The 13,982-nt window shown below is 34.2% G+C and overlaps 2 protein-coding genes and 1 long non-coding RNA gene across 3 annotated transcripts in view; 1 reads left to right on the top strand and 2 right to left on the bottom strand.

Annotated features, from left to right (window-relative positions):
* LOC126868981 (uncharacterized) overlaps positions 1 to 13,982 on the top strand; it is a 269,690-nt gene that overhangs the window by 129,478 nt on the left and 126,230 nt on the right. The window lies entirely within an intron of this gene.
* Positions 1 to 13,982, bottom strand: part of LOC126868409 (uncharacterized) — a 340,260-nt gene that overhangs the window by 319,228 nt on the left and 7,050 nt on the right. The window contains exon 5 of the mRNA XM_050623768.1: positions 936 to 1,097. Within this exon, the coding sequence (XP_050479725.1) occupies positions 936 to 1,097 (162 nt within the window). The remainder of the gene's footprint in view (positions 1 to 935; positions 1,098 to 13,982) is intronic.
* LOC126869004 (uncharacterized) lies at positions 3,028 to 6,866 on the bottom strand. Its single transcript, XR_007690781.1, has 2 exons — positions 3,387 to 6,866; positions 3,028 to 3,155 (listed from the first exon to the last, which is right to left on the bottom strand). It is a non-coding gene; the product is annotated as an uncharacterized LOC126869004 (long non-coding RNA).

Below are 13,982 nucleotides of genomic sequence, written 5' to 3'. Positions count from 1 at the left end.
GCGGTGTTGGTGTTAGTGTGGTTATTGTTCCTTACATGCTGTGTATTTGGTGTTGACGTAGATTTTTTGTCCTCTTGCGTGTGGAAATTGTTGTGTGTCCTGTTTCGAAGCGGCGGAAAAAGTTTGCTTTGTAGTTGTTTTCTGACTACGCAGCCTTTGTAACTCGCTGGGTGATTTCCACCGTTTATTTTTCTCGTGTGTGGGCAGTTCGCTGTTAGGTGCTCTCCTGTGCATTTGACACACGCCGGGTTCCTGTTGCAGTAATTTTTGGTGTGTCCATATTGTTGACACCTCATGCATTGTGGTATGTCTTTTTTGTGCCTGGATGGCTCGACTGTAATTAACGTGTTTAAAATTTTTTTAATATCGAAAATTTCCTTGTTGTTATTTTTAGGTTCTAATTCTATTAAGAATAGCGGTAATGGTTGCTTCTTATCGTACCTTGTAATATTGTTTATAGTTCTTGTTTGGTGGCCAATATTTGCTAATTCGTCACTTAGTTTTTTTGTGTTAATTTTTGCATGCAGTCCTCTTATTACTACTTTGTAGCTCCTATCCGATTTGAGAGTGTGGCATATAGCATTTTTTCCCCTTAATTCTTTTATAACTTTCCTATAATTTTCTGGTGTGTTTGTTTGGATTTTTACCTGTTCTAATTTTCTTTGTTTTATTGTGTAATTATCCTTTCCAACAATATTGTTAAGTTGATCAATAAGCGCCTCAACAAATATTGGTGGAGGTTTTGTAATGTGTGTTGATTGAGTTGTGGTATTGCTTGTTGGGTCATCGTCTAATTCTTCTGTTAGCAAGCTGAAGGAGTTCCTTAGCGGTAATTCTTGCAGCCATCGCTGCTTTTCCGTACCTAGATTACCTGTTATTTTTCTTTTTTTGTTATAGCTGGCTACCTTCTAGCTTTTGTTCTGTTGAGTTGTTACTTTGTTGAGTTCCATGTCAACTTCAATTGTGGCTGAGCAGTCCTGTCCTTGGTTTGTTGGTTGACTTGTTTTTGATGTATCTGTTGTTTTGTATATGTAGTATTGATCTTGTTTGTATATAGTTTTTATCGGTGGAATATTTTCCATAGTAGGTTTGCTAGTCTTCTTAATAGAAGACACAGGTTTCCACCATTTGGCTATAGGCGTAACCGTTCTTAAATTTCTCTTCAGCTTTTCCCACTTGCCGCGATTTTCTGAAGCACTAAAGTACATATAATGTTGAAGGGAACAAGGAATATGAAAGACAAATTAAAGAAGGTAAGAAAAATTTATCATTAATTAAGAGAGATTTTATATTATAATAGAAAGATACCAGAATATAGAAAAAGATAGGAGAAAAGAAAAAAAATGAGCAGATGAACAAAGCAAACTGGGCTGAAGAAAGGAGCAAACTAACAAAAAAAGTGAGGTAATAGAAGAGTCAGACAAAATTAAAAAAAGAAAAGAGAGAGAGAACTATTATTATAAAAAGGTTGTAAATAAGAGATAAAGTAGAAGAACCCAAAATGAAATTGAACATAAATATATAATTGAATATTGAATATAAATTATATAAACTTTGTTTCAGGGCATCACTCTTTTGTGGTCATTATTTGTATCTTCTAATGTTATTTCATGAATATGAAGATGAATATGAGAATGAAAAATAACAGTTTTGAGTTTAGCGATCAATTGTTTCACAAGTAGTGATCAATATATAAATAGATTTGGCAAAGGCAACTTTTGGTATTTGGTACGAGGAGAAAAATATATATAACCCAACCTATATTATAGCGAAAACATTCATGGTATGGACAGAAATTAATGCTTTAATGGTAATCTGACATAAGGACAAAGTCAACCATACACAGTATAGGTATATAGTATAAGAATGGGGGTTCTCTGCTACTCAACAAGAATAGATAAAACACAAACACATTTCCTAAAAAGAATATTATACATACTGAAATAACATGTAATGCCAGATTATGTGATTAAAAGCAATAAGAATAGTCTTGGAACACAAAATAATAAAATGAGACATAAACTACATGTTAAAACTGGCAAACATGGGAGAACATACATAATAATAATACACACATAATAAACTCAAATAGAGTTATGAAACCGATGGTACGGAAATAATAATAAATTTAAACTGAACAATAATAGAAGAAATAACACAAATACTTCCTGGATAAAAGAAAGAAAGAATAGAATAATCTACCTATAATGAAGTATATGAATATGCTAAAAATATAGAAAAAAATAATTAAAGTTACTTACATATGAAACTGCTATTAATAACTAAAAGGATAACCAAAGTTAGAGTAGCCAGGTGACAAGAACGATCAGTGAATGCAGAAAACAGCATAAAATACAAAACAGATGAAAACAAAATGTATAATATGTGTAAGAAAAATATATTGGATAGTATTCAGAATTTACAACAAAATTCATTAAAAAACAACAATAAGATGGTGATTTCTTTTTGTGACAAAGAAAAATAGTTACAAGGAGTGACAATTTTATTAAAAAGCAAAAGCAGCATTAAGCTAAGATCATTTTATCATAGAAGAATAGCAATTCAGACAAATTCGCAAATTATAATAATCTAAGAACAACTCAAAAACTTTGTTATGTTTGTTTTGCAATAACCAACAAATTTAAAGACTTTTAACCTAAGTATAAATATGCCACAAATAATGTTATATAGAAATAAACATAAATAATATTAAATAAATAGAATTTTTCTTATTGAAATGTGACAGTCTGTAATAAAAGACAAATTAAAAAAGAAAAAATAACTTTAACAAAGAAGAAGATTATAAAAATTGATTCTTAAAAAAATTGTGGCCAATCAGATAAGTGAAATAAAAGTACAAAAAACAACTTATATTAGAAGAAACATGATTAGTTTACAAGAAGATCATACGAAAGGAGAAATGAAACATGTATTTCATGTGAAATGAAACATGTATTTCATGTGAAATGAAATACTCTCAGCATACGATTGCAAAGAGGTTTACTTACTCTATATTTTATTTCCGAACTTCTTCGTTTCCACGCAGTTATAGCAGTTCAGAATTATTTTATGAAAATTAAGAATTTCCTACATCAAATTATTTGATTTGCAAGACCTCATATATTTCTAAATTACTCACACAAAATTAGTACAGCCTGTGAACAATGCAAACATTAAAAAGAAATAAGCGATACAGTAGCCCAAACAAGAACAAAGGTTGAAATAAGACATCAAAAATAGCAGTTATTATTCAAATTTGTATGAAAAATCCTTGAGAAATTAAATTCTTCTTTAAATGAAAGACGGTTATGTATATGAAAATTAAAAATGCAGTGAAAATACAAAAAACATAAAAGAAGAAAACTGTATTTGTTATTACGACTTACCGTTGCATGTAGAATAATTTCCATTTCGGTTACCGTACCACCCCTGTTATTAAATAGGTTTTGGACTTCGATATTCATGATTCACACAGATTCAGTTTTTATATTCTGTATTTCACCACCATGTACAGCCATATGAACACACCGAATACTCTCAGATAATTAACACGTGGCGGAAGTCGTACCAACTTCGCATGTAGGAACTAGTGATCATACCAACATGACATTTATCTCAACAGATTAAACAGTACTGAACTCTATGATGATGCGCTAGCATGATATGATGTCGACGATGAGGTAGCGTTGTTTGCTGATCGGTTATACTTCAGGACTACAAGTGGGACCTCTGTGTGCGGTCGCTGGTTAAATCGGTCACTTTGCGATATGTTTATGAAATCTAAACGTAATTCTTTTGTTAACATTTTCATAATTATACTTCAATTTTAGGATTAATTAAACAAATATTTAATAATTATTTTAATATCGATTACTATAAATAACGATTATTATAGTGCGAAATTTTGTGTGTGTATATAGTATGTTAAAATATGTAAATGTATGTAAAATAAAATATATAAATGTGTGCATATGCAAATTATATTACATGTGTGTGTACCTACATTCAAAATACGTAACAGTTATGCAATATTTTAGATTACGAATTTGGTTTTTTTCGTTCATTATGTTCTTTTATTACAATTTAATTGTCAGTTGCAAATCGATTCATAAGATTCATAAGGGAAGGATCTTTTTATTGCAAATAGACTAATGGAAAGTTTTTTTCTAAAATCAATTGCGAATAATAATTTTGAATAAAAACGGAAGAATAAATGTCTTTCCTAAAGGAAGAAAAATGAATAAGTTATGAAAATCTAATAGCTAATATAATTTTATTCGTTATTCCTTATTGACTGTCGATATTAGACCTTGATATTTCGTGTCAGTTATCTCTATCTCTGACATTCAATAACAAAGAACATTTGTTTAGAACCTTACGTCCTCGAGAATGTTTCTAGTCCCATAACAAACAGTTTTTGTAAACAAAATCTTATTTTTAAAATCACAGTCGCCAGTAGAGACTGCGGAGTGCGGAACAAGTCTCGCTCTGACAAAATAATATTATTATACACATGTATAGCATTACAAATTAGAAACAGAAAAGACATGTAGCTCTGTAGCTCATAACTTTCTTTGACGAAAATTTATTCTTATTCTAATTATAAAGTTTTTAGTAATAATAATAACAAAATAATGACTCGATGATTGAGTACATATTAACAAAAATACCCGTATCTGAAATGTTTATTATTTTGAAACTTAGTGAAGTACAATTATTTCATAAAGTTTATTATTCTCGCTTTGTTTCGTGCAAAATCAATAATTATATCTTCGTAATTTCAATTTTCACATAACTTATTCAAATTAAATAATCAATTAGATAGTCTTCCCTGAGACATAGTAGTATGTATATAATTTTTAATTAATTTTAATCTAGAGAAAGTACACCCTGCAGAAGCGATTGGAATAATTAATAATATTCTTAAAGTAACATAAAATTGGAAAATAAATCCTTAATTTTATGTATGATATTCGAACATTGCATTGGTGTTATATACAACAAATTTTTACTGTATATGTCACAAAATATTTTTATTTCATTAAGCATGTCGCTTCTATCTACATTTCGATGATTTTCATTTTCTAAAATAATGTCCAAATTCATACAGTGTTTAATCGGTTCCTCTGCTTTCATATTTTTTGGTATTGTTATGTTATATAAAAATCTGAATGGTACAGAATCATGCTCAATGCACAATTTGCCTGAACCTTTCTTCGATTGAAAATATTCTCTGATCAGCAATAATTAAAAAGTGCTTTTTGAAAGACATAAATTCGGTGTTATGCGAACGTGTATCTCCGCTTCATAGGCATAACAAATTTTCGTTTTCTTAATACGACGTCTTAAAAATTTAATGAAATGCCATTATTAGAGCAGGTGAACCTGTCGAAGAGCTACTTGCTCATCGATTTCGATGCCCTTGAAATATATCGTGAGATCATGATTCTGAACAACATTTTCTTATAGATACGAATGTTCGGTCTTAGTTTTCGTTATATTCATGCAAAAGTATGTTTGGTATCACAAACATATAAATCCTTTTTTCATATTTTATACAAAATTAACAGAATAATGTTTGATATCTTATTTGTAAATAAAATAGTAGACGGTATTATTTCTTCTTCTAATGTCAACCAGCAATTTTCTCTTAATGTCCCATTAAGATATCTTAGAACCAACAATTTATTCTACACCAGTCAAAACATATTGCTTTAATCGTGAGCTAAATCATGCTAACTCCTTTTATTCGAAGATAGATCAACTTTGTCAAATCACAGTTTCCTTGAAGCACTTGCTGGAACGTTTATTTTAATTTATTTGTATGTTTGTATCTATGTTTAATATATATATGTCGGAGAAGAGTCAGGAACAGGGTTGCGGGCGTTTGATAGACCTCTCTTAGAGTTGGCCAGCGTTGTGTTATAACGAAGATACGGCCTGATACAACAAGTATGAACACTATCGATTCGACAATCAACATTAGACACTCGCGACACTAGTGATAATGGTCTTAGGTTCGATAGCGAATCCACGGTCAACGGGAGGGTAGGTATACTTGCTCTAACTCAAACGTGTACTACTCCCTTCGCCGATGAAATCTCGAGAAAGAATGAATTTTCGTCCCAATGACGCTACCGAGGCCAACTATGGTGGGGTGTCTAAGTACAAGATCCTCGAATCGACGTCGCTGTCGATTGGTCGATTTGAGACAAAAGCTGCCTGCCCGTTTGCACACATCTTAATTGCCGAAAAATCCAGGTTTTATAGCGGGCCCTCAGGCTAACCAGACTTGTGCTGTGTACGTGCCTCAATATCAGGTATTCATTGTCCTAAGAAACCGTTAGCATGTTTTACTGTCCGATACCTCTATGGGTAGTTCCTTTAATGAGGGTCATAACACCCCTCCGCAGCTTTGCTAGACGGAGCGCCCGTCTCGTTGACCGCGGCTACGTTCGGCGAATGATGGTCGTCTTGAGCCCAAGTTTATTATCACAAATCGCAAACAAGTACAATTGGGCAGAATGACGGCAAATTGTTTAATTACAACTGTAAACTTTAACTACGATTTTACGGATTTTCCCGGAGTTCCAGGGGAAGGTCCGGTGTCCTTGCATCTCCGACATATATTATTTCTGGCATATATATGTCGGGTTCACATTATGATTAGGGTTAGGTGCGTGTAACGAATCTTCATTTGGATTAGTCATTGTTGTTATGTAATAGAGGAGATATTTACTAGTACAAATATGATTATTACAGAATTTGATAAGTAGCCGTAGTAATTAAATACTTGATGCTAATGACAATGATCCTAGGTTCAATAACGAATCCGCGGTTAACGGGATAACAAAATGCGCTTCCTTCCAAAAGTCACCACACCTCGAGGCAGAACCTTGGAAAAATACATTAGAAATAATAACCTCAATATATTATCCACAGGAAGACCGACATACTGGCCGACAGACCTGAGCAAAATACTTGACCTGCTAGACTTCGCAGTTATAAAGGGACTAAACGCAAATAAACTAAACATAGCACCCAGCCTCGAGCTTACCTCCCACCATACGCCCATAATAATTACATACAAAAACAAACCAATACTTTACAGCAGCACAGAGAAGCTATGCAATAAAACCACCAAATGGCAAATATTCAGAGAAATAATAGAGAGCAAAATCAGCTGCAACATCCCACTGAAAACACCTGAACACATCGATCAAGCAGTAACAACACTCACAGAAACTATCCAAGTAGCAGCAAGGGCAACCACTATACCTGAAACAACCAACAGACAAACAAATACAGTTCCACTAGACATCCTCGAAAAAATTAGAGAAAAAAGAAAAGCGAAAGCAAAATGGCAAAAACACAGAACAAAAGAAAACAAAAAACACCTAAGCAAACACACAAAAGAAATAAAAAACAAAATAAAAGAGCACAACAAGAACGAGTTCTATCTGCTCACGAGAACTACAACTACTCCCTATGGAAAGCCACAAAAAAATAAAGAAGACAACAAAAATGGTTCCAGCAATCAGAAGAGCAGACAACACACGGGCAAGAAGCAACGAAGAGCAAGCTGAAGAATTTTCCAACCACCTATGCAACACATTCACCCCACACAACATCAACAACAGCAACCACAATAGTCATACGGACGAGGACGCGCTAACTACTAATACACCAGCTGACAATCACTACACCATACCCAAAGCAATAGCACAAGAAATCGGAAACATAATTGAGAAAACAAAAAATAACAAAGCACCAGGAATCGACCTAATTAACGGCAAAATCTTGAAAAACCTTCCGCCAAAAGCGATAAGACAAATCACAATGATAGTTAACGCAATACTAAGAATACAATACTTTCCAAAAACTTGGAAACGGGCATAAATCACAATGATACCCAAACCAGGCAAGGACTGGAAAATAAAAAAACTATTCTACTCCAAACATCTTGACAGGAAAGTAAAAATACTATGCTACCAAGCACTAATCAGACCGATCATAACCTACGGCTGTCCAATCTGGTACAACATATCAGCCTCCCAGATGGAAAAAATCCGCATATTTGAAAGAAAATGTATCAGGGCTTGCTTGAGTACTTACAGATCCGAACACAGCGGATTCAAAAAATATGTAAAAAACAAAATAATATACGACCTAGCCAACATTCACCGCATAGACTGTCACATCCTAAAGCTAATAAGAAATCACTTCACGCAAGCGGCAAAGATAAAAGAAAACAGCTTAATCTTCAGTTGCCTACTTCCTAACAACGCATATTACAAAACACCCTGACAACAGGCTACATCCCCCCAGAAGTTTTCCTATACCTAGACGAAAAAAACTACCTCCAAGACCAAAACAATATTCCAATAATTTATCACATAAAAAGAAAAATAGGGATCAAAACCATACTCTACGAAGAAAACATAAATGGACAGACCGCAGACACCAGATGGAGATACAGCATGACCCTCCCCGGAAAGACACCAAAGACAAATACAGAAAAAACATAAAAAAATATTGGTGGATACAGAATCCATAATAAAATAAGAGAGAAAACCATTAAACCGACAGAACTCAATCCTGACACCGCATAACACAGGTGTAAACTGTAAATATTGTAAATTTTGTAAATAAACCTATTTGACATCCCCCTCTTCCGCCTCCTCCCTTTCATCCCATCCCTCCCCAAAGTTACACAGCACCCAAAAAGCGGGCTACCGAAGCGTCCTGTTTTGTGACCAAGTTTTCAGGACAGAAAAAAATAAAAAAATTCATAAAAAAGCTCCGCTCCCCAGCGACTTAAACCCAAAAATTGTATTAACACGAAAAATGTAAAGCGCCGACACATAATACAGCATGGCTACGTCTTACCGCCGCGTATCGGTACTTTTGCCTAAAACATCATTACAAAAATTCACCGTTTATTGTTAATATGTATCTAAAACTGTATCTTGGGCTAAATAAACAATAAACAAAAAAAAGAAAGCACTCATTCTTGTCCGATCACGAAAGTTAAGCAACGTAGAGCACGGATAGTACTTAGATGGGTGACCACTTGGGAATTCCGTGTGGTGTTGGCTTTTTTTAATTTTTTCCAATTCTTCCTATTTTTCTGAATAATTTATGGTCATGTACATCGTGTTAAAAATATACTTTTAGTATTACAACGTATGTCAATTTCGTGGTTGTTCGTTATACATCCAAGTATGCTTGTTTGATAGTCAATAGGCTACTGCTGAATCACGTACTACTTATAAATTTTTGTCTAGCACGTAAGTATAATTTCATGTACATTATACACCAGTACTGTGCGCTATAATTCATGAACTGCACAATAGATTTAACGCACCAATTATCTATGCATCTATTGCACCTATTCCTGCAGTAGTTTTTACTTTCGACACTCTATGGCCGCCGTTTGCACAAAACGGCTATTTATATTTATTCCAATTTTTATTCCACGGATGACGACATAATAAATTTGTTAACATATAGCAAACTCGATACCGAATATTCATTACATACGTCTAATCCATTATGCCATTCGTGGTTTAAGTGAATATTTACTTTCACGTTAAAAAGACAAAGAAGGTGAAACCATACTAATTACTGCACGTTCTGGTTGTTGTAAAAGTTTTTGGATATAAGAAACATAAACAGTTTGGTTTTCTTTTCCTAACCAAATCCAGTTTATTTCTATGATAACGCAACGGATATCATAGAAAACAACGGATATAACATAGTTGATTAAATAAACCAGTAACACCATAAATTAATTATTCGCATAAAGTTGACATTACTTGTCTACTAACCAACAAACCAAACAGCACAAGTTATGCGATATAAACAACCTGATGAGATAATCTTTCAAACACGAGTCCAAAATCTACAATTTCTTCTTTTTTTTTTTTTGTTTTTCACTGGACTACTTTTTTATTATTTATTTATTTGAATTTTACAATTTTTCCAGTAGGACATTTGGTAAAATGTTGTAGCTGTATACTAATATAACATGTGGGTGGCTATCCCGAGCGGCGTACCATCATCGTGTTTGTTAGGTTATGTCCTTTGTGAGATCTGTTGGGTGTTTCCTTTTTAATCTTCTTTTTATGCTTGATGTGTCGACCGTTTCCGCTGCCAGCCAGTTTGGGTCCGTTGCTATTCTTTCTCCGTACCTTCTTGCACTTTTGCTAATCTCCTCCTTGACCGTTGGTATTCCCAGATCTTTCCGAATGTCCTCGTTTCTAACGTACCATGGCGCGTTTACTATTGTTCTGAGTATTTTAGATTGCATTGCCTCTATTTTGGTTATATGGCTCATTGCTGCTGTTCCCCATAGTGCTATTCCGTATGTCCAGATTGGTTTTGTGACCATTTTGTATATTTTTAGTTTGTTTTCTATGCTTAGTTTGGATTTTCGACTTGTTAGCCAGTACATTTGCCTCCTTGCCATCTGTATTTTGCCTACTGTTGCTTTAATATGCTGTTTCCATGTGAGTCGTGTATCTAAGTGTAGTCCTAGGAATTTGACTTGCCTTGTTTGTATTATATGTGTGCCGTTTAGTACTGTTGGAATGCAACGATATCAGTCGCATGCGGATAGAATGTTTGATCGTACAGATTCTTCCATTCGTTGCCCAGCGCCATCCCCACCAGCGTGCGTTCGTGAGATGCACCACGGCAGTTAGCACGTGCATGCTTTTTCAAAAGGACGCCGGATGAAGCGTGAGGATATGGATGGAACATTCTAGACGAGCACGTCGAGAAGCTACTAGAAGGTTCTGTGGCACATGTGACGCCACACAGACACCCACACAGGTCACACTCATTACTGCATAGAGAGTGGGGATCTAAACCTTTTCAAGGGCCATGGGTCACTAAGCCAGTCTGTGAATAACTAGCCAACTGTCTACATTCCAGAACGCACATTTATAACTCTCGAAATAATTATTTAATAAATATCACATTGTATTATTTCAACATAAACATTGTGTCTTCCGCAGAATATTAATCCTAATTCCAAGATTAAATTCTACCAAGTACAATGTTTGGTGGTTTCTGTTTTCGCAGTGTGAATGTAATGTGTTTGCATTTATCGGGGTTTGCTTTAATTTGTTTTGCTTGAAGCCACTTTTCTATTTTTGTGATATGTTCTTGTAGTAATGTAACTGCTGTTGCAGGGTTAGTGTGCCTGACTAGTACAGCTGTGTCATCCGCGAATGTCAGTATTTTACTATTGTTAGTTGTTGGTATGTTGGCCGTGTATAATGTGTATAAAATTGGTCCTAGGACGCTTCCTTGCGGAACTCCTGCCTTGATTTCTTTAACTTCCGAGTGTGTCTTTGATTTTTACTATGACGCTTCTGCTGCTTAAGTAAGATTTTATTAATTGGTATATTTGCTCCGGGAATTGTTTCCTGATTGTTTGAAGTAGGCTAGTGTGGTTTATTTTGTCAAATGCTTTCTCTATGTCCATAAAGAGGAATGTACAGTATTGTTTGTTTTCTAGTGCTAGTATTATTTCGTTGACTAGCCTGTGCATTTGCTCTATAGTGGAGTGTTTGTTTCTGAATCCGAATTGGTGATCCGGTATTAATTTTTCCTTCTCTATTATTGGTTTTATGCGGTCGTATATTATGTTCTCTAGTATTTTAAAGAACACAGGAAGTAGTGATATTGGTCTGTATGATGTAGTTTGTTGTGGGTCTTTACCTGGTTTAGATAACATTATGATCTGTGCCAGTTTCCATAGTTTAGGAAAGTATTGAATTCTTAGTATTGCATTGAATATTATTGTGATTTGTCTTATTGCTCTTGGCGGAAGGTTTTTCAAGATTTTGACATTGATTAGGTCGATTCCTGGTGCTTTATTATTTTTTGTTTTCTCGATTATGTTTCTAATTTCTTGTGCTGTTGTTTTAGGTATGGTGTAGTGTCTGTCAGTTGATGTACTAGTGATTAGCGCATCCTGGTCCAAATAACTATTGTGGTTGCTGTTATTCATATTATGCACACACACACACACACACACACACACAATACGTAGCTTCAACCTTCTAATTAACGTTGCTTGTACAAAACGTTTCGAATCAAAGTACTATATACAATGGTACCAGTACACCTATTTCGAGTCCCGAGTATACAAAGACATAATTTTAACTTCATGTCGCGTGTTTTAATTAACGCGAGTCATACACAACGTTTCGAATGCGAGAGTGTTGGTTCGTACAGCAACAAAGGGTGTACGAATGTCGTAGTTTACACGGGGAAAGAGTTGTGACGAATCGGTATCAATAGGACGCCGACAGCGAGACTCCCTCTACGTCTAAGGCAGGGACTACCGGGCATGGCCTTACTGACGAATCCACCAGTAGTCCTGGGACGAAACGCAAAGTCTCTTTTTACCACCTAGCTCCGATTACACCTCCACCAAAGAGTTTACATTATTTTTTGGAAAATGTAATTTATTAAAGAATACCTACACTTTTAAAAACAGTACATATCATACTACTAAAATCTACAAGTTTCCCGAGCAATCTATTAAATTTACCAGCTTTCTAATTTTTAGAAAATATAAACGTTAGCTTTTATAATTGCTCAACTGTTCGTTTCGTTGTACGACAGAACAGGCGAAAGCTCGTGAAAATAGTTCATTTTCCTGCTGTAGAACAACCAATTTATTCGATTACGCGTTGCAACTATTCTTTGATATAAACGTCAATTTTTATTTCTTTATAGAAATTCTAATACGACAATTTTCATTCGCGCTTTCATAGCGATACATATCGTTCTTGGTCTCATATTCCTGTCGATTATATAATTGTGCGACCGGTACTGTGATGGAAATTGAAATATTAATTTACTGAATATTTAACGCAATAGTTTAATTGCACATTACAAAGCATTATCGTTCCCATACAATTATCATTCGACGTCATTAATCGATAGCTGGGTAAGTAAATATATCATCTCATAATGAAAATTGTAATTACGATCCATATTTAAATTAGTCATCTGTCAAATATGAAACTTATCATATAATCATTCCACGTGTGTTAAACGAAATGATTTTTTTTTAATCTCAATATCAGATTCATTAATAGATTTGTTCATTTTTTAACGAACGTTATAATTATTATATCGAGCGGATGTTTAGACGAATAATTATAGCGAATAAACATTGCAGTAGAAGAAAAATGACCAATATCAGACCAATTAAGAAAAGAAATTGCAATATTTACTTACCCTCGCTTCATTTATTTTCTAACTTTTTCAAACATTTATACTGACCAAAAACAATTTATAAAATATGAAGATCAGCAAACGCGCACGCCGAACGAAAAACTCCCTTTAACAAAAAATTTTGCAATAATGCAAACATATACGTATATAAAAGCACATAAATATAACACGTTCAAAGAAAAGCAGACAAATTTATTATTATTACTATCATAATTTTCATTAAGCTGTTTCAAGCGGCACTTAGTAAACGATACGATAACGCGATTAGATCTCTTTATCTCTTATGTGAACAAAACGATATATATTAAATAAAGTTAGAGACAGTATAGAATATCTAGTTCACTCGTTTTCTGGCTGGTCGTCTAACGAATGCTTGACATATTCTGCTCCAACAAACTGAGACCATCGCAAACAATGAACAGGAAGCGCCTATGGCTGACACCCAAACTTCACTCAATGCTCGATGTTTGAGCCGAGCGCAGTTCGTACTAGGTCAGAAGCGTTGATTTGTCTTGTAAAGTATATTACAACAAATATCGATACATTTCATGCGTGTCATGGAAAATGCGAATACATGACTTAAAGGACACTTTGAAATCATTTGCTTCGTATGTGTATGTGTACTTGGCGTGTTTATTGTATGTCTCAATCTAGGCCGATTCTTCAGTATAGTACCGTGAAAATTGATTTTCAGACGACCTATAAATCGAAGAATTAAATAT

The sequence above is a fragment of the Bombus huntii genome, chromosome 8, assembly GCF_024542735.1.
Source record: "Bombus huntii isolate Logan2020A chromosome 8, iyBomHunt1.1, whole genome shotgun sequence".
In the NCBI taxonomy this organism is placed as follows: Eukaryota; Metazoa; Arthropoda; class Insecta; order Hymenoptera; family Apidae; genus Bombus; species Bombus huntii.
The sequence above is the reverse complement of the archived record's forward strand: the minus strand, read 5'-3'. Positions and strand labels throughout refer to the sequence as shown.